The following is a 27,381-nucleotide window of genomic DNA, read 5'->3' as shown; positions in this document are numbered from 1 at the left end:
TTTGTAAAATGGAATAAGCAGCTTGCTTGGCCTCTTGGAGTCACATGTAGTCCCTGCCGCACAGGGAGTGGGCATGGGTTCCAATCTCTGAATGACTTTAGCCAACCAGTTGGGTTTTTACACCGGAAATTTCCTGGGAGAAGGTTCGTCCCGATCAGCTGTCGCAGCTTTGGTTAAAGACTGATGGACGCCCACTCTTATCCCCAACCCCCTCCCCCGCTCTTATCCCCCCCCTCATCGGGTCCCCATCCATCAATATCCTGGGGCGCCCATTGAGGAGAATCCCAAGCAGAAGCCTTGGCTGCTGGAGCAGGTCGGAGACCGGGCATTCCGAGGTGGGGTGGCTCCCATCCAAACTTCCCGAAGCCTTCACATAACCCGCATGCCAGGAACGTGATGAAATATTAAACAGAGGGCTCCGTCTGCCCCTTCAGGTGGACGCAAAAGATCCCACGGCCAGGTGTGGAAGAAAAGCAAGGGGGGAGTTCTCCCCGGTGTCCTGGGGCCAATATTTAGCCCTTATAGAACATCCTTTTTTTTTTTGGAAAAAAAATGATCCAGTTATTTTTCCATTAGATTGGAAAATAGCAAATGTAATTCCTTTATTCAAAAAGGGAGGGAGACAGAATGCAGGAAACTACAGGCCAGTTAACTTAACATCTGTCTTAGGGAAAATGTTAGAAGCTATTATTAAAGATGTTATAGCAGGGCATTTAGGAAAAATTGAAGGTAATCAGGCAGAGTCAACATGGTTTTGTGAAAGGGAAATCATGTTTAACCAATTTATTGGAGTTCTTTGAGGGAGTTACATGTGCTGTGGATGAAGGTGAACCAGTTGATGTATTATACTTAGATTTCCAGAAGGCATTTGATAAGGTACCACATTAAAGGTTATTGCAGAAAATAAAAGCTCATGGTTTTGGGGGTAACATATTGGCATGGATAGAAGATTGGCTAGCTAACAGGAAACAGAGTAGGTATCAATGGGTCATTTTTTAGTTGGCAAGATGTCACAAGTGATGTGCCACAGGGATCTGTGCGGGGGCCTTAATGTTTTACAGTTTATGTAAATGACTTAAATGTAGACTTAGACTTAGGACTGAAGGTATGGTTGCTAAATTTGCTGATGACACAAAGATAGGTAGGAAAATAACTTGTGAAGAGGACATGAGGTTACAAAGGGATATAGATAGGTTAAGTGAGTGGCAAATGGAGTTTAATGTGGGAAAGTGTGAAATTGTCCATTTTGGCAGGAAGAATAAAAAAGCATATTATCTAAATGGTGAGAGATTGCAGAGCTCTGAGATACAGAGGGATCTGGGTGTCCTAGTGCATGAATCACAAAAGGTTAGTATGCAGGTACAGCACGTAATTAGGAAAGCTAATAGAATGTTATGGTTTATCACGAAGGGAATTGAACACAAAAGTAGGGAGGTTATGCTTCAGCTATACAGGGCATTGGTGAGACCACATCTGGAGTATTGTGTACAGTATTGGTCTCCTGATTTAAGGAAGGATGTAAATGTGTTGGAAGCAGTACAGAGAAGGTTTACTAGACTAATACCTGGAATGGAAAGGTTGTCTTATGAGGAAAGGGTGGACAGGCTAGGCTTGTATCCACTGGAGTTTAGAAGAGTAAGAGGCGACTTGATTGAAACATATAAGATCCTGAGGGGTCTTGACAGGGTGGATGTGGAAAGGATGTTTCCCCTTGTGGGAGAATCTCGAACGAGGGGTCACTGTTTAAAAATAAGGGGTCGCCCATTTAAGACAGAGATGAGGAGAAATTTTCTCTCAGAGGGTTGTGAGTCTTTGGAATTCTCTTCCTCAAAAGGCGGTGGAAGCAGAGTCTTTGAATATTTTTAAGGCAGAGGTAGATAGATTCTTGATGAGCAAGGGGGGGTGAAAGGTTATCGGGGGTAATGGAAATTTGGAGTAATCAGTTCAGCCAGGAACTTATTGAATGGTGAAGCAGGCTCGAAGGGCCGAGTGGCCTGCTCCTCCTAATTCGTATGTATGTCCACATTGCTGTTCGTGGGATCTTGCTGTGTGCAAATTGGTGGCTGCATTTCCTCACATATCAGTGGCTGCCCTTCGAAAAGAAAAGGTGCCTCGTTGGCTATAAGGTGCCTGTGGGGTGCACTGAGGGTGTGCAAGACGCTATATAAAGGCGACTCTCTTTCTCTCCTGCTTTATTCACAGTTGTAACTCGCTGTGGTACTCGGGCACTGGAGGCCAGTTTCTGCGAGGTTGAGAGAGTGCGAGAGGGGCTTGCAAATTCGGTCTGGGCCCTTCCTTTTCCCTTTGTGCTTCACCCTTTCATTCCCTTTTGTTCCAGCTCCGAGGGAGTGCCGGATCTGCGGGAGGCTGGCCTGGATGGAGTGCAGGGATTGCTACAAAGACCCTGACTTCATGCCTGGGAAGGTCAAACAGTTCTGCTGCGTCTGCAACGACCAGGTGAGTGACCGCCACAGCCCAAGAAGGGCTGGGGGAGCGAGGGTCGGTGGAGTAGGGTTGCTAACTCGGGCTGAGTGTATTCCTGGAGTTTCAGTTACATGGCATGGACCCACTTCTCTCCATTGCCTCATCCTCCATACACGCCAATTCCAAAGGGGAATTGTAAACCAATTGGGTTCATCTTGACCGTTACATAGAATACAGAGAATGTGCAGCACAGAAACAGGCCATTTGGCCCAACTGGTCTATGCTGGTGTCTGTACATACGAATTCGGAGCAGAAGTGGGCCATTCGGCCCATCAAGCCTTCTCCACCATTGAATAAGATCGTGGCTGATCTGTTGGCGTCTCGAAATCCACACTCCCATCTAACTCCGATAACCTTTGATTCCCTTGCCTAACAACAATCTATCTACCCGCACCCCCCCTTAAAAATATTCAATGATCCCGCCTCCCGACAGAGAGTCCCAAAGTCGTACAACCCACTGAGAGAAAACATTTCTCCTCATCTCTGTCCTTAAAGGGCAACCCCTAATTTTAAAACAGTGCCCCCGAGTTCTGGACTCACCCACAAGAGGAAACATCCTTTCCACATCCACCTTGTCAAGACCATTCAGGATCTTACAAACTTCAATCAAGTCTCCCCTCACTCTTCTAAACTCCAGTGAAAACAATCCCAGTCTTTCCTCATAAGACAACCCACTCATTCCAGGTGTCAGTCTAGTAAACCTCCTCCGAACCGCCTCCAATGCATTCATATCCTTCCTTAAATAAGGAGACCAAAACTGCACACAGTATTCTATGCTCCACACAGGTCGCCTCTCACCCCTCTTCATCTCACCTTTTCTATTCCTTTCTCCCTCATGCGTTTATCTGGCTTTCCCCTAAGTGCATCTGTACTGTTTGTCTCAACCTCTCCTTGTGGTCACGGGCTCCACGTTCTTGCCACTCTCCGGGTAAAGACGTTTCTCTGGAATTCCCAATTGGATTTAGTGGTGGCTATCTTACACATTGATGACCCCCGGTGAAAACATATTCTCCACTGAACCCCTTCATCATTTTGAAGAACACAAGAATTCGGAGCAGGGATAGACCTTACAGCCCGTCGAGCCTGCTCCGCCATTCAATATGATCATGCCTGATCTTCACATTCAATTCCACTTTCCCACCCGCTTGCCATATCGCTTTTCTGGGCTAGAGAATTCCAAAGATTCACAACCCTCTGGGGGAGAGAATTCCAAAGATTCACAACCCTCTGGGGTAGAGAATTCCAAAGATTCACAACCCTCTGGGGGAGAGAATTCCAAAGATTCACAACCCTCTGGGGTAGAGAATTCCAAAGATTGACAACTCACTGGGGGAGAGAATTCCAAAGATTCACTAAAATAAAAGCAAAATACTGCGGATGCTGGAAATCTGAAACAAAAACAAGAAATGCTGGATTCACTCAGCAGGTCTGGCAGCATCTGTGGAAAGAGAAGCAGAGTTAACGTTTCGGGTCAGTGACCCTTCTTCGGAATTCCAAAGATTGACAACCCTCTGGGGTAGAGAATTCCAAAGATTGACAACTCACTGGGGTAGAGAATTCCAAAGATTGACAACTCACTGGGGTAGAGAATTCCAAAGATTGACAACTCACTGGGGTAGAGAATTCCAAAGATTGACAACCCTCTTGGGTAGAGAATTCCAAAGATTGACAACTCACTGGGGTAGAGAATTCCAAAGATTGACAACCCTCTTGGGTAGAGAATTCCAAAGATTGACAACCCTCTTGGGTAGAGAATTCCAAAGATTGACAACTCACTGGGGTAGAGAATTCCAAAGATTGACAACCCTCTTGGGTAGAGAATTCCAAAGATTCACAACTCACTGGGGTAGAGAATTCCAAAGATTGACAACCCTTTGAGTGAAGTAATTTCTCCTCAGCTCAGTCCTGAATGATTGACCCTTTATCCTGAGACTGTGTCCCCGTGTTTTTGATTCTCTGACCAGTGGGAACAATCTCTCAGTTTCTACCCTATCAAGCCCTTTCAGAATCTTGTATGTCTCAATTAGATCACCTCGCATTCTTCTAAACTCCAGAGAATATCAGCCCAATTTACTCAGTCCCTCATCACAGCACAACCCCCTCATCCCAGGGACCAATCTAGTGAACCTTCGCTGCACTGCCTCCAGTGCAAGTATATCTTTCTTAAATGTGGAGACCAAAACTGCACACGGTATTCCAGGTGCAGTCTCACCAAAACTCTGTGCAATTGTCGCAATACTTCCTTATTCCTGTACTCCAATCCCCTTTCAATAAAGGCCAACATGCCATTTACTTTCCTAATTGCTTGCTGTACCTCTATCAGGTCACCTCTCAGCTCTCTCTTTTCTGCAGAAAAGAGCCCCAGCCTGTTCAGCCTTTCCTGGTAGTTATCACCTCTCGGTTCTGGTATTATTTTTTGCAAAACTTTTCTTTGGACCTTCTGCAGTTCCTCGCTATTCTTTTTAGCACTATGGAGATCTATACGATAGGTGGGAAGGGGTGACAAAGGTTGGGGCTGTAGGCTGGTGGAAAAGCAAGTTGAGTACCAAGGAAGCACTGTGATCCCTGGGGCGGGGGTGGGGCCTCGTAAAGTGGGGGCCGAAGGCGTTGGGGAGGGGAGCCTGCCATCTTCCTGAAGTGGCCATTTTGGCGGCAACTTCCCGCAAACGCCAGGATGTTAACCGGCCTCGCCCAGATCATTGGTTGCTGTCTGCTTTGAATGAAGCGAGAGAGTGAGTATCGGCTTCAGATCGAACAGGGCCTCGATTATGGCCAAGTGCGACGTCTGAAGTGTGACAGGAAGTCAGTGCGACCATACAGGAAGTGCGTGCTTAATACAGATTTACAGGTAGTTTTAGGCGCCGAATGCCTCGTGTCTTCCTCTGCCTCTGATTGGTTCCAGGTGCATCAACATCGTGCGAGGAAAAGCCACAAGCCCCAGCAGCTCCTGCTCCCGGAGGAGCTGAGAAACTGCTCCGAGTTTCCTGGGATCATCCCGCTGCAGACCATGCAGCTCTTTGCTGTGCTGTGCATCCAGACCAGCCACTACGTGGCGTTCGTCAAGTGCGGTCTAGCTGACGACGACTGGCTGTTCTTCGACAGCATGGCCGACCGAGAAGGTAAGTGCCCCCCCCCTCACCCCCCACCCCGTCCCTGCGCCAACCGTCTGCGTCTCGATGGGAGTGTCTGTCCTTTCACTGCCTGACTCTCTCCACGTGCCTCTTTGGGTATGGTCGCCCCTTTCCTCTCGGGCTCTTCGTCCCTCTCTTGTCTGAATGGCGCTCTGTCTGCCCGTTTCCTCATGGGCAGACTCGCCCTTTTATTGGTCTGACTCTCTGCGTGTCACTTAACATAGCTGTCGTTTGTCTGCCTAGTTCTGTGTGTGCACTTGTGCGTCTACATTGTCCTGATGGAGAGGCGCCCTCTCTGGAAGGGGTCCCCGCCGGAGAGACGCCCTCTCTGGAAGGGGTCCCCGCCGGAGAGACGCCCTCTCTGGAAGGGGTCCCCGCCGGAGAGACGCCCTCTCTGGAAGGGGTCCCCGCCGGAGAGACGCCCTCTCTGGAAGGGGTCCCCGCCGGAGAGACGCCCTCTTTTCAATCTCGACCCTCGTAATTCCCCGGGGGCACATTCCCTTTGCACATCCTCATCCCTTGTCTTTTGCTCCTGTTCCCAGGTGGACAGAACGGATTTAACATCCCAAGGGTCGTCCCCTGCCCGGAGGTGGGGGAGTACTTGAGAATGTCACCTAATGAGCTGGATAAGATGGACCCCAAGAAGATGCCTGACTGTGCCCGCCGACTCCTTTTCGATGCCTTCATGTGCTTCTATTATAGCCAGAGCTTGTGCCTGTACAAGTGAGCTCAGTTCACCGGAACGGGGGGAGAGGAGAGGGAACCGGACCCCGTTTCGGGCCACACCTGTCAAAGTGTGTCTCAACCGACCGAACCGCTCAGGCTCGGCTATTCCAATGCCACCCCCCCCCCCTCCACCCAGCCAGCCTCTGTTCGCTTCAGTCCGTCCAAAGCCTGCACTGAGCCCCGTTCATCAATTCCCCGCTGTGCTCGCTGACCTACATTGACTCCTGGTCTTGCAACGTCTCCAGTTTAAAATTTTAGACTCGGATGGGACGGGGTGCTTGGGTGTGTGGGTCGCTGGCCAGGCAGGCATTTCTTGCCCTTGAGAAGGTGGTGGTGAGCTGCCTTCTTGAACTGCTGCAGTCCGTGTGGGGTAGGTACACCCACAGTGCTGTTAGGAAGGGAGTTCCAGGATTTTGACCCAGCGACAGTGAAGGAACGGCCGATATAGTTCCAAGTCAGGATGGTGTGTGGCTTGGAGGGGAACTTGCAGGTGGTGGTGTTGCATGGAGGTGGTGTCATTGCGGGGAGCGCTTATTGGTGTTGGCATAGAGACAAACGGCAGCCACCAGTACGGAGGATCGTGAGATGGCCCTTGCACTGCTGGCAGCAGTAAATTTCCCAGGAGCATTGTGTGTGTGGGGTGCGGGGGGGTGGGGGGGGTGGTGAAGACACAATGCTGGACCAAGATAAAGGCAGAAAGTCATGATCTAACATTGGCACAGTGGCGCAGTGGTTAGCACTGCAGCCTCACAGCTCCAGGGACCCGGGTTCGATTCCGGGTACTGCCTGTGTGGAGTTTGCAAGTTCTCCCTGTGTCTGCGTGGGTTTTCTCCGGGTGCTCCAGTTTCCTCCCACAAGCCAAAAAGACTTGCAGGTTGATAGGTAAATTGGCCATTATAAATTGTCACTAGTATAGGTAGGTGGTAGGGAAATATAGGGACAGGTGGGGATGTTTGGTAAGAATAGGGGATTAGTGTAGGATTAGTATAAATGGGTGGTTGATGTTCGGCACAGACTCGGTGGGCCGAAGGGCCTGTTTCAGTGCTGTATCTCTAATCTAATAATCTAAAGAGTAGTGAAAGAGAGAGGGCAGGCTGACATTTCATCTGCAGCCCCTTTAACTGGCCACCCTCCCTTATCTCTACTTCCTTGGCTTACAGTCGATTTCTCATAGTGCAACTGTGTAGGCGATCTCTCTGCGCAAAATAGGTTGTACAATGTCACTGTTGGAACTCTGTAGATCTGCACTGACAAGTTAGGCCATCTCTTCCCTTCTGTGGAGTTAATGGAACTTCCTCCTAACTTTGTCTCTCACCACTGCGCTGCCAATATCCCCGTCCGACACTTCTCCCCATATTATCTCAATTTGCCAACTGTCATAACAGTTCAATCTGAAACTAAAAACATTCCAGAAGTCAAGCCTCCTGAGCTCTTTAAATCTTGACCTCTCACTTCTTTGTAAACATTTTCCCAAGTCAAAAACAACTCCTGCTGGGTGATTATCCACAGACAGGTGCCTTCCCGTAAGGTCTTGCTTTCAAGCCAAATCCAGGAACCTTCTAGTGACTTCTTTTTTTAAAAAAAAAACACAAAGTTCAGCATCTCTTCAAGATTCCAGATTAATTCTTGTCCGTAATTCAACTATAAGTCCTTAAAATATGTTTTACAAAAAAAAAAATCTTGTAACCAAAGGAAATAGTGTTCTTAATACCCGATAAATGAAAATAAACACTCCAATTCTCACATTCACACATGTACCAGGAGATTCTCACACACACACACAAGTAGGTTACAAGGAGGGAGGAAAGGTTAGTGTCCAAAAGAAAGTCAATCATATATGGATCCTGGAGGTTGATGCATTGGATGGTTTCAGGCCATGAGCGGTGATTTTTCCTGGATTCTACGCAGAAATTATTTAATGTCTTGACAGGTTGATCTCTATTCCCAATCCAGCCGGATACCAAATCCGGTCACAGCAAGCTGGGAAAGTCTTCCAGGTCCACTGTCTAAAGTGATGAGTTTAACTGACTGGTATGTGCCCACCTGAATAAACAGATTATGTCTGAACGTCTGTCAGTTGTTCAGGTACTGGGTCATTCACACTCGTCTAAGCTGATTGTTCTGCTGGTTCACTTCCAGAGAGTCTGGCTCCTTTCTGATAGCTTTGTAATTTGCGAGGTGAAGTTAAGTAAATGTGCGACCATTTTACAAACTGCTGTTTAGGCCACTTAAAAAATGCTGTTTGTCAGTCTTTTTAAAACTCATCCTGTGGTTTCAATCCACTCTCTAAATAAAGTCATTTTTGATAAAACATAGTTTTATAACACTGTTCTTCCACGTATCGCCAGCATCACACGGAGACACATCATTCATGGACGGCCACTCGTACGAGATGCGGCCCCCGCCGCACGAGATGATGGGGTGGGGGGCAAGCTGCTTGATCGTGTCCGCCTGGGAATGAGATATCCATGGCGGACATCTTCGCTGTGGCCGTGCCACGGTGGGATCCTCGCGAGACTGCTGACTTTGAGGGGGGCAGACTTTGGCCCAGGGTGTGACTCCATAGATGACTTGCCCGTTGGAGGGGCTGTGGAGGCAGATGATGATGATGATACAGCCACCTGAGGAGTGTCCCCCTTGACACTATTTCTCGCTATGAGGGAGGGACCACTAGCTGGGGCACAGCTGGCATCTGCCCCATACCTCTTGGTGCCACTGAGTGGTCAATGCTGCTGAGTGGTGCCGCGCACCCCCTACCTGTGACCCTGTGGGAGACGTGAGAGGAGAGTGAGGGAAGTTCAGTGCACATGCGATCCTTCCGCTGTTTAAAATGACGGCAAATACAGCTGGTGGCACGGGGAGCATCTGCCTGGATCCTCCTGAACCTGAAGATGTTGAGATGCCCTCACCCTGTCTGTGGTGCACCCACCCCGTCTTGCCGTTCCCCCGCGTCCCTGCAGATGGACACTCTCTGGCTACATGAAGCACCTGCTCCTCAAAGCGAGTGAGGACTGCGAGCACTGCGTGCTGACATGGTCCTGTGTTTTTTTTTCTCTCCTTGGAAATATTGCCATGCGCCTTTCAGACTGTAAGACCTTTTTGAGAACTCTCCAGAGTTGGTGAGCCAAGGTGCATTCTGGTTGCCAAGCAAGAGCCACAGAGAGAGAGGACATGAGATTCAATGTTGCAGTTCGACTTTTGAAAACTGGCTGGCTGAGACTGGTTTGCAGAGAGAGACTGTTCCATCAATTGAAGGAAGAGACAGAGCTCTGAAACAATTTAAAGTGAAGGGGAAAAAAACTGTTATTTCTCTCTCAATATTCTACAAAGCTTCAAGCCGAATTAATTCCATTAAAAAAAAAGTTTTTTCTTTCACAACAAATTATTGATATCAGCTGTGTTCATCACTGGAATAAAAGTTTAATACTACGACAGCCGAACTACTGAACCCCTCTCTTTGGACAGATCTTCTGCTTTCATTGGACCTTGGAAGACTGCAAGTTAACTTTGACTGTGTTGTACTGGAAGACCATTTGTCAGGAACGTAATTTGCAAAGACTTTATTTTTTTCAGTCAGCTAATTTAAAACCCAGTATCTATATGCGAATGCGGGAATTAGATATTTAAGTAAGAAATCATAAGGTCTTTAGATATTGGTTTATCTTAGTGTTTAAGCTTTTAGTTTTTTATATAAATAGTTAATTTGTTGATATCTAAAGATACCTGGTTTGGTTCGCTTCATTCGAAGGTTACTAGATTGTTCAATTTGGCTGTTTTTTTTTCTGATTGGAAAGCTAAAAGAAATATGATGCAACCTGTGGAGGGACAGGACTGAATTGACAGTGCATTGTTCCCACCACAATCAGAATCATATATTTTGACTGGGGGCTTTGTCCTCAGTGGTCTTAACAGTTCCTTCTCCATCTCGGTTGTGTTCATCTTTCGTTCAGGCTGCAAAGTGACGAGCGAAGCCATTGGCACAAGGTCTCCCTCTCTACTTGGAGCCTTTCACTCACTGACAACGTTACAGTCCAACCTCCTGAGCAGCAGAATTTGGTTCTTTTCTTTTTAATTCTTTCATGGGATGTGGGCTTTGCCCATCCCTAATTACCCTTAACAACTGAGTGGCTTGCTAGGCCATTTCAGAGGGCAGTTAAGAGTCAACCTCATTGCTGTGGGTCTGAAGTCGCGTGTTGGCCAAACCGGGTACGAAAGGCAGATTTCCTTCCCTAAAGGACGTTAGTGAACCAGTTGGGTTTTTAACGACAGTCGATGATAGTTTGATGGTCGCCATAGCGCCTCCCAACCTCGCACGTCCGTCACTGTTGATTGGATGGCGAACACGACTCTTGTCCAATTAACATGTTTGCATCTGGAAATTTCATTGGGAGTGCGTTCTCCCATTGGTGTAGGGTCAGGACCCGGAAGTCTTCGCCGCCGTGGTTCCAACCAGGGGAACTGAAATCCCACCCCCTAGCTCTGTGATCTGCTCCAGCCTCGTGACCCTCTGAGATCTCTGTGCTCCACCAATGCTGTGGACTCTTAGGCATTCCCCCATTTTATTTGCTCTACCATTGGCGGCCGTGCCTTCAGCTGCCTGGGCCCCAAGCTCTGGAATTCCCTCCCTAAACCTCTCCGCCTCTTTCTCATCCTTTAAGATGCTCCTTAAAATCCACCTCTTTGCTGAAGATTTTGGACACCAGACCTAATCTCTCATTATCCCGCTCTTGAAAGGATCAAGAATGAAGGGACACAAGGCTTAAAGTGATTGGCTGGTTAGGTAAATGGCCTTGTTAAATAATAAGCAGCCAGCAGTGGCAGTTATCTGTCAATCAGTTGGAGGTAGTTCAGTTCAATAGGTGTTATTGTAGCAGAAAGCTGAGCTAGCTAGTGAGACATCAGAATCCTTATAAAGCAGACCAGTTTCTTAGCTGAGCGCAGTGAGGGGACGGATTTGAGAAGAGATACTTGCCAGAGTGAAGCTGGAAATTTGGTGCACGTGGGAATTCGGTCGAGGGGGGAAAGAGGGGCATGTTTTCCGATCTTTTTCAGCCTCCGGCAGTTGGTGTGTCTTCTTCCTTTGACTCCAAGGTAGGTGAGTGTAACTTTCCATTACTTCAGCTTGAGTTGTTAACTAATTGACTAAAAAAGATTGTACAGAGATGGCAGGGCCAGTGGTGTGCTGTAAATGCAGCATGTGGGAATCTGTGGAATGCACTGCAATCCCAGACAACCATGTCAGCAGTAAGTGCAGCTTGTACGACTTCAGCTCAGAATTGCTGAGCTGGAGACTGAGCTGCAGACATTGCAGAGCATCAGGGAGGGGGAGAGTTACTTTTGTTCCAGGAAACAGTCACACATCTTAGAGTAGGGAGAACACTAGAGATGGCCAATGGTCAGGGACAGGAGGGTGTGACTGTGACTCAGGCAGGTAGGGGGAATCGGCATGTAGTAATGGAGGAGCCTCAGCCCCTGACCTTGTCCAAAGGTACGAGGTCCTTGTGGACGAAGAGAAGGACTGCAAGGTGGATGTACTGCAAGGAGTGGTTTCGACTGGGTGGGGAGTGAGGGAGGAGTGGTTTCGACTGGGTGGGGAGTGAGGGAGGAGTGGTTTCGACTGGGTGGGGAGTGAGGGAGGAGTGGTTTCGACTGGGTGGGGAGTGAGGGAGGAGTGGTTTCGACTGGGTGGGGAGTGAGGGAGGAGTGGTTTCGACTGGGTGGGGAGTGAGGGAGGAGTGGTTTCGACTGGGTGGGGAGTGAGGGAGGAGTGGTTTCGACTGGGTGGGGAGTGAGGGAGGAGTGGTTTCGACTGGGTGGGGAGTGAGGGAGGAGTGGTTTCGACTGGGTGGGGAGTGAGGGAGGAGTGGTTTCGACTGGGTGGGGAGTGAGGGAGGAGTGGTTTCGACTGGGTGGGGAGTGAGGGAGGAGTGGTTTAGACTGGGTGGGGAGTGAGGGAGGAGTGGTTTAGACTGGGTGGGGAGTGAGGGAGGAGTGGATTAGACTGGGTGGGGAGTGAGGGAGGAGTGGATTAGACTGGGTGGGGAGTGAGGGAGGAGTGGATTAGACTGGGTGGGGAGTGAGGGAGGAGTGGATTAGACTGGGTGGGGAGTGAGGGAGGAGTGGATTAGACTGGGTGGGGAGTGAGGGAGGAGTGGATTAGACTGGGTGGGGAGTGAGGGAGGAGTGGATTAGACTGGGAGGGGAGGAGTGGATTAGACTGGGAGGGGAGGGGACGTGTCTGAAATTGTGGAGGATGAGCCGTTGTCTACAGAGGTTGGTGGGGTGGAACGTGAGGATGTGGGGAACCCACTCTTTCTGGGGGGCGGGGGAGGGGGGGGAAAGGGGTGAGAGCAGATGTGTGGGAAATGGGACGGGCGAGGTCATGAGCCCTGGCAACCACGGTGGACGGGAGTCCTCATTGAAGGAAAAAAAGGAAGGCATGGCGGAAGGACTGGCACAGAAGATGGCATCATCGGAAAAGATGTAAGGGAGATGGAGGAATTGGGAGAACGGAATAGGGTGCTTCCTGCACATGTGCAGTTGCAGTGCCTCTGATGTCTTCAGCAACTGCCTGCATTAAAGATGGCGTGGATCTTCACAGACGCCTGACAGGACTATGCAAAGGAGCTTGGAGGACTGAGTGGGGTGGGCACCTCTTGATAGGCGCGCCCTCATTGGGATGGTAGCTAGCAAGAGGTGGGCGCACCACTTTGGAAGCAACGATGGTCCAGCTGTTAGATGTCTTCGACGCACACAGTGTTGTATTAAAGCAGCAGCTGCTACTGGTTACTCGGACACCTCCGTACTGATTGGTTTGACAGTACGTCGGTGTCCAGTTAGATTAAGAACAGGGAGTAAGTCCACAGAGGAGGCCAGAGAGTTTGAATCAGTGTTAGAAACGCACTTTCCAAACACCGTGAACTATCCAATCAGGGATACACGGCTGGTTACATCTGTTCGTGCACTCCCTTTAAAAATTGCACCAATTAGTTCATGTTGCGCCTCTCTGCTCATTCTTCAAAAACGCATCACTTCAAACTCTTCTCTGCTTTAAATTCCATTGAATGGCAGGGAACTGAAAGTAGGTTGTCACAGGAAGTGATAGAGGGATGAACATTCAGGACAATGAGTTACGTAAGGAGCTATTAGGGAAGATGATCCAAAGCTTGGTCAAAGAGACAGGTTCTAAGGAGCATCTCAAAGGAGGAGAGAGAGGTGGAGAGGTTTAAGGAGGGAAATTCCAGAGCTTAGAGCCCAGGCAGCTGAAGCCACGGCCGCCAATAGTGGAGCCATTAAAATTGGGGGATGCTCAAATCATTGAATGGTTACAGCACAGCAGGAGGCCATTCGGCCCCTCGTATCCATGACGGTTCTCTGCAAAAGAAACGCAACTAGTCCCACTCCACTGCCTTTTCCCTGTAGCCCTGAAAATCTTTACTCTGCAGATAATTCTCCAATTTTCTTTTGAATGCCTCGATTGAATCTGCCTCCACCACGCTCTCAGGCAGTGCATTCCAGATCCCAACCACTCACTGTGCAAAAACATTTCCTTGATATTTGATACAGTGCTACACAACAAACTTGTAGCTCATGGAATAAAAGGGACGGTAACAATATGGATACGGAATTGGCTGAGTGACAGGAAACAGAGAGTAGTGGTTAATGGATGTTTTTCGGGCTGGTGGAAGGTTTGTAATGGAGTTCCTCGGGGATCAGTGTTGGGATCCTTGCTTTTCCTGACATATATTGATGACCTAGACCTTGGTGTACAGGGCACAATTTCAAAGTTTTCAGAAGATATGAAATTTGGAAGTATTGTGAACTGTGAGGAGGATAGTGTCGAACTTCAAAAGGACACAGACAAGTTGGTGGAATGGGCAGACAGGTGGCAGATGAAGTTCAATGCAGAGAAATGTGAGGTGATTCATTTTGGTAGGAAGAACATGGAGACAATATAGAATAAAGGTCAAAATTCTAAAGTGGGGTGCAGGGGCAGAGGGACCTGGGTGGATATGTGCATAACTCATTAAAGGTGGCAGGACAGAGGAGATTCACCAGGATGTTGCCTGGGCTGGAGCATTTCAGCTATGAAGAGAGACTGAAAAGGCTAGGGTTGTTTTCCTTAGAGCAGAGAAGGTTGAGGGGAGATTTGATTGAGGTATACAAAATTATGAGGGGCACTGATGGGAAGAAACTTTTTCCCTTAGTGGAGGTGTCAATAACCAGGGGGCATAGATTTAAGGTAAGGGGCAGGAGGTTTAGAGGGGATTTGAGGAAAGAAAATTTCACTCAGAGGGTGGTTGGAATCTGGAACACACTGCCTGAAGAGGTGGTAGAGTCAGGGACCCTCACAACATTTAAGAAGTACTTAGATGAGCACTTGAAACGCCATAGCATACAAGGCTACAGGCCAAGTACTGGAAAATAGGATTCGAATAGTTAGGTTCTTGATGGCCAGCACAGACACGATGGGCCGAAGGGCCTGTTTCTGTGCTGTATAACTATGACAGGTTGAGACAGTGGTTAATAAAGCATACAGTATCCTGGTCTTTATTAATAGGGGCATAGAGTACAAGAGCAAGGAGGTTATATTGAACTTGTATAAGATACTAGTTCGGCCTCAGCTGGAGTATTGCGTCCAATTCTGGGCACCGCACTTGAGGAAAGACGTGAGGGCATTGGAGAGAGTACAGAAAAGATTCATGAGAATGGTTCCAGGGATGAGGAATTTCAATTATGAAGATAGATTGGAGAAGTTAGGACTGTTTTCCTTGGAGAAGAGAAGACTGAGAGGTGATTGATTGATCGGGGTATTCAAAATTACGAGGGGTCTGGACAGAGTAGATAGAGGGAAACAGTTCCCACTTGTGAAAGAATCGAGAACGAGAGGGCACAGATTTAAAGTATCTGGTAAGAGAAGCAAAAGTGACATGAGGAAAAACTTTTTCATGCAGCGAGTGGTTAAGGTCTGGAATGTGCTGCCTGAGAACATGGTGGAGGCAGGTTCAATTGAAGCATTCAAAGGGAATTAGACAGTTATAAGAAAAGGAAGAATGTGCAGAGTTATGGGGAGAAGGCAGGGGGAATGGACTGAGGGAATTGCTCTTTCGGAGAGCCAGTGCGGACACGATGGGCCGAATGGCCGCCTTCTGCACTGTAACGATTCTGTGATTCCTCATGTCGCCGTTACTTCTTTTGCCGTCACCTTAAATCGTTGTCCTGTGGTTCCCGACCCGTCTGCCAATGGGAAGAGTTTCTCTCTATCTACTCTGTCCAGACCCTTCATGATTTTCGAACACCTCGATCAATTCACCTCTCAACCTTCTCTTCTCCAAGGAGAACAGCCCCAGCTTCTCCAATCTATCCGTGTAACTGAAGACCCTCATTCCTGGAACCACACTCGTAAATTTTTTCTGCACCTTTTCTAATGCCCTCACATCCTTTCTAAAACGTGGTTCCCAGAACTAGACACAATATTCCACTGGAGGTCAAACCAGTGTTTTGTAAAGGTTCACCATTACATTTTTGCTTTTGTACTCTAGGCCTCTAATGATAAAGCCTGGGATCCTGTATGCCTTATTAACTGCTTTCTCAACCTGCCCTGCTACCTTCAACAATTTGTACACACATACCCCAAGTCCGTCTGCTCCTGTACCCCCTTTAGAATTGTATCCTTTATTTTATATTGCCTTTTTCCCTACCTAAATCTATCACTTTGCACTTCTCTGCATCAAATTTCATCTGCCATTTGTGCCATACAAGTGCTTGGCAATGACCATCTCCAACAAGAGAGTATCTAACCATTTCCTGTTGCTGTTCAATCCCATTCCCATCGCTGAATCCCCCACTATCAACATCCTGGGGGGTTCTAGCTGAATAATATATAGATCAGGAAAAGCAATGGTCCTAATTCCGACCCCTGGGGAACCCCACTTTCCTCCAGTCCGATAAACAACCATTCACCACTGCTGTCTGTTTCCTGTCACTCAGCCAACTTCTCTTTTATTCCATGGGCTCTAACTTTGCTGACAAGCCTGTTATGTGGCACTTTATCAAAAGACTTTTGGAAGTCCATGTACATCACATCAACTGCATTACCCTCATCAACCTTCTCTATTACCTCATCAAAAAATTTAAGCAAGTTAGTTAAACACTATTTGCCCTTAACAAATCCGCGCTGGCTTTCCTTAATTAATCCACATTTGTCCAAGTGACTATTAATTTTGTCCCGGATTATTGTTTCTAAAAGCTTTCCCACCACTGAGGTTAAACTGACTGGACTGTAGTTGCTGGGTTTATGCTTACACACATTTTGTGAACTAGGGTGTAACATTTGCAATTCTCCAGTGCTCTGGCACCATCTCTGTATCGAAGGAGGATTGGAAGATTGTGGCCAGTGCCTCCACAATTTCCACCCTTACTTCCCTCAGTATCCTTGGATGCATCTCATCTGGTCCTGGTGACTTATCAACTTTAAGTACAGCCAGCCTATCTAATACTTCCTCTTAATCAATTTTTAGCCCATCCACTATCTCAACCGCTTTCCCTTTCACTATGATTTTGGAAGCATATTCTTCCTTGACTCAAAGGGCCAGAATTAAAGGAGCACAGATATCTCAGGAGTTTGTGGAGCTGGAGGAGATTACAGAGATAGGGGCGAGGCCTTGGAGGGGTTTGGAAACAAGGATGAGAATTTTAAAATTCCTGCTGAGTATTTCCGGCCCTTGCTGTTTTTATTAACTCTGCTTCTATCTCCACAGATGCTGCCTGACCTGGTGAGTATTTCCAGCACTTGCTGTTTTTATTAACTCTGCTTCTATCTCCACAGATGCTGCCTGACCTGGTGAGTATTTCCAGCCCTTGCTGTTTTTATTAACTCTGCTTCTATCTCCACAGATGCTGCCCGACCTGGTGAGTATTTCCGGCCCTTGCTGTTTTTATTAACTCTGCTTCTATCTCCACAGATGCTGCCCGACCTGCTGAATATTTCCAGCCCTTGCTGTTTTTATTAACTCTGCTTCTATCTCCACAGATGCTGCCTGACCTGCTGAATATTTCCAGCACTTGTATTCCTTATTTAGAGGTATCGGCCATCTTTGTGAGGGGCAGCCAAAGGGTGTTGGGGGAGGGGCGGAAAACAAGTAAACACGAGCTAAAATTAAAATGTACCTCCATAATATTTTGCCCAATACGAACTGCGAATACGGTCCACCTCCGGCTAGAAAAAAAATTAAAGGCTTCTTTAGGAAAACCAGCAACAACGCGAAATTTCCAGCGTGTGCGTGCGCGCGCGCGCGTGGATTTTCGCCTTCGTGATATCCCGGGGAATGCCCTGCGCGTCGGAGGCGGCGGCCATCTTTGTCGGGGGCAGCGGCAGCGCTTGGTTTAGCCGGGAATGGCGGGAGGGGAGTCAGTCGGAGCCTGATTTGCCCCGCACGAAGATGGCGAGGAGGAGGCGGGGTTTGCAAAGTTAAAAAAAAACGACGTCCGACAGTTTTTCCCTGTGCGCGTGCGCCAAGTGCTGATTGTTGGAAGTGCGCGCGGTGGTTTTTATTTTCACCCTCTCCCCCCCCCCTCCTCCTCTACACAGTCTCCGTGTCGGTGGGAAGGGGCGACGGTTAAACGGTCGCCGGCGTTGTCATGGCTGCGGGGGCGGCGCTTGCCAACCGCGCGCGCCGGCACAAGTGGGCCATCGAGCTTAACCTGAGCAGCGGCAGGTGAGCGGCCCAGGAGCAAGGCCGCAGAGAGAGCCTGGGGCTCGAGTGGGAGGCGGCAGCCGGCAGGTCACCCCAAAATGTTAAAACACGGGTTTACCCTCCAGTGCCACACCCTTTCACTCCTCCACTTTGTTCCTCAGCACAAAGCAGCCTCCAAGATCCCTCAGAAACCACTCAGACACCATTGGCATCTTTTCCCGGGGGTCATGACCCCGCGCCCCTCCCCCTCCAATGAGATGCCATCTTGTTTTGGCTCCCAGGGTGGCGCCTTGCGCAGCGGGGAGCCTCGCGCAGCGGGGACGTCGCCTGCTTCCGGGGCCGGTTTGCCACCCGGTTGCCCGCTCTCTCTCTCGTCTTGATTTCAGAGCGCCACGTTGACGTATATGGCAGAGTTGGCACTGCCGGTGTTTTGGAGCGATTGCCTTTTTTGCTTTCGAAGGGTGGGGGTGGTGGGGAACGGCGTTGGCGGATCTGTCAGAGCGGTTGCCTGTTGGTGCAAACCCACTTTTGCCCTCCTCTTTGTGCCCACATGTGATGGTTCGGTCGATGTAATGCTGGCGGGCACCCTCGGGCTGTTGGTGTGATCTCGTTGGCGCCATGCCGGGGTCCGTGACGGAGAGGCTCCGTTTGTAAAGCAGCCCTGATGGCGAGCTTCCTCCTTTAAAAGGGACCCTGATGGGGAGCCCCCACCCCCTTCCCCCCCTTTCCCCCTCCCCCCTCCACCACCCCTTATTAGAAGAGCTTCTGAAGGGGTTGCTCAGGTGACCGTTAACACAATCTGCTTTCTCTCACACACAGGGGCCGTGATCGACAATGTGGCCAGGGCGACTCTATTTACCCTGTCGGATATTCAGAAAAGCAACTGCCAGACACCAGCGTCCAAGAAACTGACCGGATTCTGGTCGAGAAAGTAAGTTTTATTTGGATTCACTCTTGGCATGTTGGCAGGGCTGGCATTCATTGCCCATCTTTAGTTGTCCGCAGAAGGTGGCGGTGAGCTACCTCCGTGTACCGCTGCAGCCCATGTGGTAAAAGCTCTCCGTCCGTGCTGTTAAAAGGCAATTTCACTTAACGGTGTCTGGCCAACTGACTCAGCCCAGCCCCCAGACAGAAAGGGGAGATCTTCGTCACCGCTGTCTGGGGCTGGGTTTGGCCCCAGGTCCCAGAGGGTGAAAGGTCAGTGTCTGACCCCTTCCCCTGCTCCCCTCCCTGCTGTTACTGACCCATGCTTGCTTGCTTCTTTCAGCGCTGCTGGGACATCGCTTTGGGCCCGCTGAAGCAGGTGCCCATGAATCTGTTCATCATGTACATGGCTGGCAACACAATCTCCATCTTCCCCATCATGATGGTGTGCATGATGGCCTGGAGACCCATACAGGCGCTGATGTCCATGTCGGCAAGTGAGTATCGCATCAGATTTGCAGCAGAGAAACGGGTCGGTGTTGACGTTTATGTTCCACAAAAGCCAACGTCATCACAGCCTATCAACATATCCTTCGAATCTTTTCTCCCTCATGTACTTATCAAGCCTCCTCTCAATTACCCCATGTGGTAGCCACAACAACTTGCATTTATATAGCACCTTTAACAGCAGAGGAGCGACTATAAAGCAAAACTTTTATCCTCCCTTCAGCTGAAAGGTGACCGGACTTCAGCACACGGCACCTCTCTGCTCCTCCTGGAGCAGGATTGGGCTCAGTGGCTCCTGTTAGGAACCCCTGGCGCTGTTTTAGGTGTAGCCCTCCACTGCTCACCTCCTCACGGCACAGCTTCTGAGTGTTTCAGGGTTTTTTTTTTCTCTTCCCGCCCCCTACCCCCTGCTCTGCTGTTTACCAGTCTGTCAGCGCTGGAATATCCCTGACATGCTGTGCCTGGTCTGCTATGGGGATGCCGCCAGTGTCTGGGTCTGTGGCTTTATTCTGGGTTCAGGAAACTAAAATAACAGCGCATGCGTGACCCGCACCATCGTCGCAATGGGCCTTGTAAAGTCTGTGTGGACCCCCAAGGATCTGGGGACCCCAGTTTGAGAACCACTGACTTGGAGGATCGCGGAGAGGGATATAGAATTGGGAATGATTACAGAGGTAGGGAGAGGCGAGGACCATGGAGGGATTTGAAAACATGGATGAGGAACCATTGCTCAACCAGAAGCCAATGTCGATCCACATTCTCTGGGTGAAGAGAGGATGGACTTCTCAGTAAAGGCTGAACAGGCTGGGACTCTTGTCTGGAAAAGAGAAGGCTGAGAGGGGGAGGGGGTGACCTGATAAGAGCACTTTAAAAATGATGAAGGACTTGGATAGGGTAGATGCAGAGAAAATGTTTCCACTTGTGTGGAGGGAGACCCGTCAATATATAACGTCCGTTTCCTGTAATTGAACGTGGATTCACCAGGCGAGGTCAGTCTGGGGTCAGCAGGCTGACTTGGGTGACACCCAATGCCCTGTACCCTGCAGCCAGCTGGGTGAGAAAGTGAAGGCGGGATGGCTGGTGCCCGTTCACCCACACCCCAGCGGGAGTTGGTGCTTTGAGCAGGGGGAGAGAGTGGGTGCGAGAAAACGTGCTTGATATTACGGAGCTTGGATGGGTTTCATGTCTCCAGTGGGTGGGGTTCAAATATTCCGCCAATCCCTTCGAGGAAAGGACTTTGTACACATTCATTCTTGAGATGTGGTGTCGCTGGCAAAGCTGGCATTTATTACCCTGTCCCTAGTTGCACCTTGAGAAGGTGGGAGTGGGCCTTCTCGAACCGGTTTCCTACGACTGAGTGGCTCGTTCGGCCACTTCAGGGGCAGTTAATAGTTAAACATGTTAGTGTAAGACTTCAGTCACATATACAGGCCCAGACTGGGTAAGGACAGCAGGTTTCCATCCCTTGAGGGGCATTAACGAACCCAATTTTGCACCAGTTGCTAAAAAGCAGACTATCGGGTCCTTTATCCCTTTGTTGTTTGTGGGATCTTGCTGTGTGCAGCTTGGGCTGCCCGTGTTATCCCACATCACAAGAATGAGTAGACATTTTAAAGGTGCCTAATTGGCTGAAAAACAGTTTGAAACACCCTGAGGTCGGGAAAGGTGCTGTATAAATGAATGTTCTTAGGCAATCCAGCAGCTTCATGGTCACTTCTACTGACAACCAGCTTTTGTATTTCCAGATTTTGACTTCCAATTCTCAAACTGCCATGTCAGGATTCAAACCCACGGCCTCTGGATTAATGTGACACAGCCACTTCATTGACCGTACCCAGTTGCAGTAAGCTGCAGTCGTCCAGTGAGTCCCAGTACCTGCTGCAGCCCCAGTTGGTGCCAGCTATGGCTCGCTCTCTCCTCTCTGAGTCAGCAGGTCGTGGGTTCGCGTCCCCACTCCAGAGACTCGAGCCTCTGTAAACCAGGGCCGGCACACCTAGTGCCAGTACTGAGGGAGTGCAGCACTGTTGGCAGCTGTCGTCTTTCAGATGAGACTTTAGCGTTGGTAAATATTGGGCTGTACCCGCTCTTCTTCCAGAAGCTACCGTGGGTTTTTGTTGCGTCCACCTGAGAGGGCAGCCGGGGCGCTGGGTTTAATATCTCATCCGAAAGATGGCACCTCCGACAGTGCAGCGCTGCCTCGGAGTTAAGTGGGGTATATCCCTGATCGGAGAGAGAGAGTGACCAACTGATTGCGCGGGCACAGACTCTCTCTACGAGGGTGTCTCAGCTGAAATGCAGGTCTATGCTGGATGTGCCGAGCTTAACAAACAAAAATGAGCATTGGTCGTCCATTGGGGCAGCTCTGACCATCCCCTCCCCATTTTTAAAATTGTTTCTATCTCTTTACATAGGAACATAAGAAATAGGAGCAGTAGTAGGTCATACAGCCCCTCGAGCCTGCTCTGCCATTCAGTCAGGTCATGGCTGATCCAACTCAACTCCACTTTCTTGTATCCCTCGATTTCCTTAGTGCCCAAAAATCTTTCCGATCTCCAGCCTTGAATATACTCATTGAGCATCCACAGCTTTCTGGGGTTGAGAATTCCAAACATTCACCACCCTCTGGGTGAAGCTGTTTCTCCTTATCTCAGTTGGAAATGGCCGACCCTTTATCCTGAGGCTGTGACCCACTAGTTCTAGATTCCTCAGCCAGGGGAGACATCCTTCTGGCATCTACCCTGTCAAGCCCTTTAAGAATTTTATACGTTTCAATGAGATCACCTTTTTTTAAACTCCAGAGACTGTAGACAGTCCTCTCATCCCAGGAATTGATCTGGTGAACTTTGTTGCACCAGCTCTAAGGCAAGTATATCCTGTAGGTAGGTAGACCATTCAGTACACAGTACTCCATGTGTGGTCTCACTAGAGACCTATATAATTGCAGAAAGAAATTTCCTTACTCTTATATTCCAACCCCCTTGCAATAAAGGTCAACATGCCATTTATTTTCAGAATTGCTCGCTGTACCTGTGTGTTAACTTTGTGATTTTTGTACAAACATCCTCAAATCCCTCTGTACTCACCTCTTCATAAATGTTCTTTTCTATTCTTGCTTTCAGCCTTCAAGTTACTGGAGAGTTCCAGCCAGCAGTGGCTGCAGGGTCTAGTCTACTTCATTGGTAACCTGGTAGGATTGGCCCTGGCCGTCTATAAGTGCCAGTCGATGGGGCTCCTGCCCACTCACGCCTCGGACTGGCTGGCGTTCATCGAGCCGCCCCAGGTGAGATCTGCACTCAGTGGAACGCGGGCGGGATATAGGAGCAGCAGGTGACCATTTACCCCTCTCGAGTCTGTTACCGTAGGACCAGGAGGAGGCCATTCAGCCCCTCCAGCCTGTCACACAGGAACAAGAGGAGGCCATTCAGCCCCTCCAGCCTGTCACACAGGAACAGGAGGAGGCCATTCAGCCCCTCTAGCCTGTCACACAGGAACAGGAGGAGGCCATCCAGCCCATTACACAGGAACAGGAGGAGGCCATTCAGCCCCTACAGCCCGTTACACAGGAACGGGAGGAGGCCATTCAGCCCCTCCAGCCTGTTACACAGGAGTGGGAGGAGGCCATTCAGCCCCTCCAGCCCGTTACACAGGAACAGGAGGAGGCCATTCAGCCCCTCCAGCCTGTTGCACAGGACCAGGAGGAGGCCATTCAGCCCCTCGAGCCTGTTCTGGCATTCATTAGCTCATGGCTGATCTATATCTTAGCTTCATCTACCCACCTTGTTTCTTTAGCCCTTAACATCTTTAACCCAATAAAAATCCATCAGTTTCAGTTTTGAAATTTTCAACTGATCCACCAGCCCCCCAGGATTAACAGCTTTTCGGGGCAGAGAGTTCCAGATTTCCACTACCCTTTGTGTGAAGGACTGCTTCCTGATTTCACCCCCTGAACGGCCTGGCTCTCATTTTAGGGTTAGATAGGGAGAAACTATTTCCCCTGATGTGGGAGTCCAGAACAAAGGGGGATAAGTAAGCTTGTCAGTTCAGGAGAGAAAGCAGGAACTTTCTTCCCTTCAAAAGGCTGTGGATGCTGCGAATCAGTTGGAGCTTTCAAGACTGCGATTGATAGACCTTTGTTTGGCAAAGGTATGGAGTCATAGGCAGGTAATTGGAGTTGAGATACAGATGGGACTGAGTATTGAACAGGCTTGAGGGGCTGAATGGCCTGCTCCTGTCCCTGGACTTTCGAGGCCACAAATTCCGAAATGCTGCCAGTCGAGGCATCCTGAGGCCACGTTCAGGATGTTGCCGGGGTGGAGGTTGGTCTTTAGGTTGGCGGCTGCCTGAAAATCCCTCGGCTCCTTGACTTGTGTGGGTGGGTGGGGATAAACCAGCAGGAAATGCTGCACGTGCTCCCTTTTCCCTTACCATCCCCCCCTGTGGGTGGGGCCTCTGCGGCAGATTGTCAACTTGACACCAAGTGAAGAGCTGTTTTGTGATGCCGAATACTGCTTCAAATCTGTTTCATGCCCCTCACACCCCCCCCCCGAGGGTGAAAGGTCAGTGTGTGACCCCACCTGCCCCGACCCCCACCCCCACCCAGTCAACCATCTTGGGGCTGTATTTGACCTCAGGACCCTGTTCTTTGCAGAGTTTGCCTATCCCAGTGGGGTTGGGTCATGCTACAAATGGCCTCAGCAACCCCTGGGAGTGGAACGAATAGAGACTTAATACCAAGGATTTGCTGCTCCTGAACTCTAGCCAGTGACTCCTGCTGGAAGATGGGAGGGTGGTCTGGGGGCTCGGCCGTGATGCCCTTCACAAATTAGTATCGTGCCAGCAGGTGTGGACCAAGGTGGCAGGAACGGGCCATTGAGAAGGGGGTAGTAAGAATTGGCGTTTTTGGGAGAGGGGAGGGACTCGAGCCCGGCATCAAAGTCTCTGCTGTGCAGTCGAACAGGGCAGTGCTGGCCAGTGGGGTGAGTGATGGCTTCTTATCTGTGAGCAGGATGTAAAGAGACTGCAAAAGGATATAGAGAGGTTAAGTGGGCAAGCAGGTGGCAGATGGTGTATAATTTGGGAGAAGAGTGAAATTATCCACGTTGATAGGAAGAATGAAAAAGCAGAATATCTTTTTTTCAAAAAAGGGGGAGAAACTAGTAAATGTTAGGATTCAGATGGATTTGGGATTGGTCTTTGTACACATCACCAAAAGTTAACACGTAGATACAGGAAGCAATGAGGAAAGCAAGTCATATTTTAGCCTTATTGAAAGGTATTGGAGTTATACGTGAGGAAGCCTTGCTGTAATTGTATTGGATTTTGGTGAGGCCAGTTTTGTTCTTACTCTGCCTTAGAGGGGGGGTGCAATGAAGGTTCACTCGCCTGAATTTCTGGGTTTAGAGGGCTATCTTACGAGGAGAGATTGAGGCGAATTGGCCTAGTTCTCTGGAGTTCAGGAGAGGGGATCTCATTGAAATACGTAAAATTCTGAGAGGGCTCGACAGGGTAGATGCTGAGTGGCTGTTTTCCCCTGGTTGGAGAGTGTAGAACAAGGGGTCATATCTCAGTCTGAAATTCCTTCGCTCAAAGGATTGTAAATCTTTGGCATTCTCTATCCCAGAGTTGTGGATGCTCCATCAGTGAGTATATTCAAGGTAGATTTTTGGGCACAAAGAGAATCGAGGGATTGGATGAAAAAGTGAAGTTGATGTCGCAGTTTGGCCACGATGTTTCTGAATGGTGGAGCAGACTCGAGGAACCTTGTGGCCCTCTGCTAATTCTAATGTTCTTCTGTTCTCACACAGAGAGTGGAGTACACTGGCGGAGGGTTGATCCTGTGAATGCCCTGATCTCCTTGCCTCGCTTGCAGCCCGGGGACCATCGTCGGCAGACTAAACTGGCTGCTATCTTGTCAACCTGCTCCCCCCTCCCCACCCCATGCAGAGAAACCCCTGGGCCACGTTCCCGTGACTGATGTTGGTGGGAAGACTGTGTGTGTTTTTTAATGCTGTATTCACTAGATGATCCTTCAGCCCCTTATTGTTTTGAGCCTCAATGGAGACCTGCCTTAGTCTCTTGGTGGTGGGGCCCGATGATTGAGGCTGCTGAATCACAGAAACCCCTCATTTCTAGCTGATCTCAGTCGGTCTCTTTCTCCCCTCTCTGGGCCAGAAGGTGGCGAGTTTGTGTCCACACTCCAGAGATTTGAGCCACGTAATCCAGGCTGACGCTCGCTGGTTGCTCTGTTGGAGTGGCCATATTTCACATGGGACATTGAAACCAACAGTCCAGCCTACCATCTCTGGCAGATGCAAAAGATCCTGCATTGGAAGCAGAGCTGTGGAGTTCTCCCTCGCTGTCCTACAGCCACTATTTCCGGCCTTGTGGGATCTTGCTGTGCATGCTGTGGTCACAGCCTTTTCACACCGAATGGCAGAGGCTGCAATGCAGGAGTAGCTCACTGAAAGAAAGAATTCACATTTGCTACAGTGCCTTTTCGGGACATCCCAAAGCACTTTATATCAAAGTGCATTCACTGTTGTTCAGCAGCCAATGTGCACACAGCAAGATCACGACCAGATCATCTGTTATGTGTGAGAGATAAATATTGGCCGTGGGACACTGGGGAGAGATCTGCTTCATCCAGTAGTGACTGTGGGACCTTGGCTTGACGTCTCATCTGGAAGATGGCACTTCTCAGTACTGACAGCTGGAGGCACATCATTGACCAGTGTGTGTGTGTGTCTGCAGCTGTCCCTTTTCAGGTCAGAGAGATTAGCTGCAAAGCTGGCCTCAGCACTGTGCCTGAATTTATTTCCTCGCTCGTACTCACCGCTGTCACCAAGCTCTCCTCTGCTGTGTGAAGTAGTGGCTGCAGCATTTGGCAGGGGTTTGTGCCAGCTCTCGCCAGTCTGGTTTCATTTTATTTAATGACCATGTTTAAATTCCTGTTCCTCATGTGGGGTGGCCCCTAAAGATCAGAGAAATCCTCCCCCTCCATCCCGAGATTGCATCGAATGCAGGAATGGAGCTGGGGTGCGAATCGATAGCCTCGGGCGTGTGTGGAGAGATGTTCAGTAAAGATCTTGGCGTGAGTTAGATTCTGCTGTAAAGAAACAAATCTTTTCAATTCTACCGTAGCTGTGAAAATAAAAAAAGGTTTCATTAAAGTGGAGTGTCTGGGAAATGACTCCAGGGAAAAACAAGATTCTGATTTCACTGACCTTGCCAGCTTAAAGTTCTGCTCCAATTTATAGTCCTAAAAGAGCACAGGTGAACATTCGGCCCATCATGTCGCTCTGGCTCTGTGCAGGAACGACTCAGCTCATCCCACTCTCCTGCCTTTTCCTCGTAGCCCCGCAAATCTTTTCAGCTAATTATCCAATTCCCTTTTGAAAGCCGCAATTGAACCTGCCTCCACCACACTCTCAGGCAGTGCGTTCCAGATCCTGACCACTCACTGCGTTAAAAAAAGATTTTACTCATGTCGCCTCTGGTTCTCGATCCGAGCACGAGTGAGAACAGTCTCCCTTATCTACTCTGTTCAGACCCCGCCCCCCAATGACAGCTCCAAGTGACCCGGGTTCGATTCTGGGCACTGCCTGTGACCGCGTGGGTTTCCTCCCACAGCCAAAAACTTGCAGGTTGATACGTAAGTTGGCCATTGTAAATTGCCCCTAGTGTAGGTAGATAGTAGGGGAGGATGTGAGAGGGTAATGGGATTAATGTAGGATTAGTATAAATGGGTGGTTAATCAGCACAGACTCGGTGGGCCGAAGGGCCTGTTTCAATGCTGTATCTCCAAATAAAAAAAAAACCCTTCCTAAAGTGTGGTGCTCAGAATTGGATAAAATGCACCAGTTGAGGATGAACCTGTTTTTTAAAATCAAGATTATTCATAACTTTCTTGCTTT

General features: G+C 49.2%; 2 protein-coding genes across 3 annotated transcripts in view; both read left to right on the top strand.

The window, feature by feature from the left end:
• Positions 1-9,981, top strand: part of LOC137349094 (ubiquitin carboxyl-terminal hydrolase CYLD-like) — a 53,615-nt gene extending 43,634 nt beyond the window's left edge. For both annotated transcript variants that reach the window (XM_068014428.1, XM_068014429.1), the window contains exons 14-16: positions 2,339-2,457; positions 5,387-5,603; positions 6,158-9,981. In XM_068014428.1, coding sequence (XP_067870529.1) covers positions 2,339-2,457; positions 5,387-5,603; positions 6,158-6,342 — 521 coding nt within the window. In that variant the 3' untranslated portion in view covers positions 6,343-9,981. The remainder of the gene's footprint in view (positions 1-2,338; positions 2,458-5,386; positions 5,604-6,157) is intronic.
• Positions 9,982-17,850: 7,869 nt separating this feature from the next.
• Positions 17,851-26,637, top strand: LOC137349097 (ER membrane protein complex subunit 4-like). Its single transcript, XM_068014435.1, has 5 exons — positions 17,851-18,058; positions 18,857-18,968; positions 19,305-19,458; positions 22,588-22,748; positions 25,273-26,637. Exons 1-5 carry the CDS (start codon positions 17,982-17,984, stop codon positions 25,306-25,308), a joined length of 540 nt encoding a protein of 179 aa, XP_067870536.1. The 5' UTR covers positions 17,851-17,981; the 3' UTR covers positions 25,309-26,637.
• Positions 26,638-27,381: the final 744 nt, after the last annotated feature.

This window comes from Heterodontus francisci, chromosome 34, assembly GCF_036365525.1.
Source record: "Heterodontus francisci isolate sHetFra1 chromosome 34, sHetFra1.hap1, whole genome shotgun sequence".
NCBI lineage: Eukaryota > Metazoa > Chordata > Chondrichthyes > Heterodontiformes > Heterodontidae > Heterodontus > Heterodontus francisci.
Note: the sequence above shows the minus strand (reverse complement) of the source record. Positions and strands in the feature narration are given on the sequence as shown.

Coding starts and splice junctions, on each gene's coding strand:
- LOC137349097 (XM_068014435.1), top strand. CDS start 17,982: ATGGCTGCGGGGGCGGCGCTTGCCAACCGCGCGCGCCGGCACAAGTGG. Junction 19,459..22,587: donor GCTGATGTCCATGTCGGCAA/GTGAGTATCGCA, acceptor TCTTGCTTTCAG/CCTTCAAGTTACTGGAGAGT. Junction 22,749..25,272: donor CGTTCATCGAGCCGCCCCAG/GTGAGATCTGCA, acceptor GTTCTCACACAG/AGAGTGGAGTACACTGGCGG.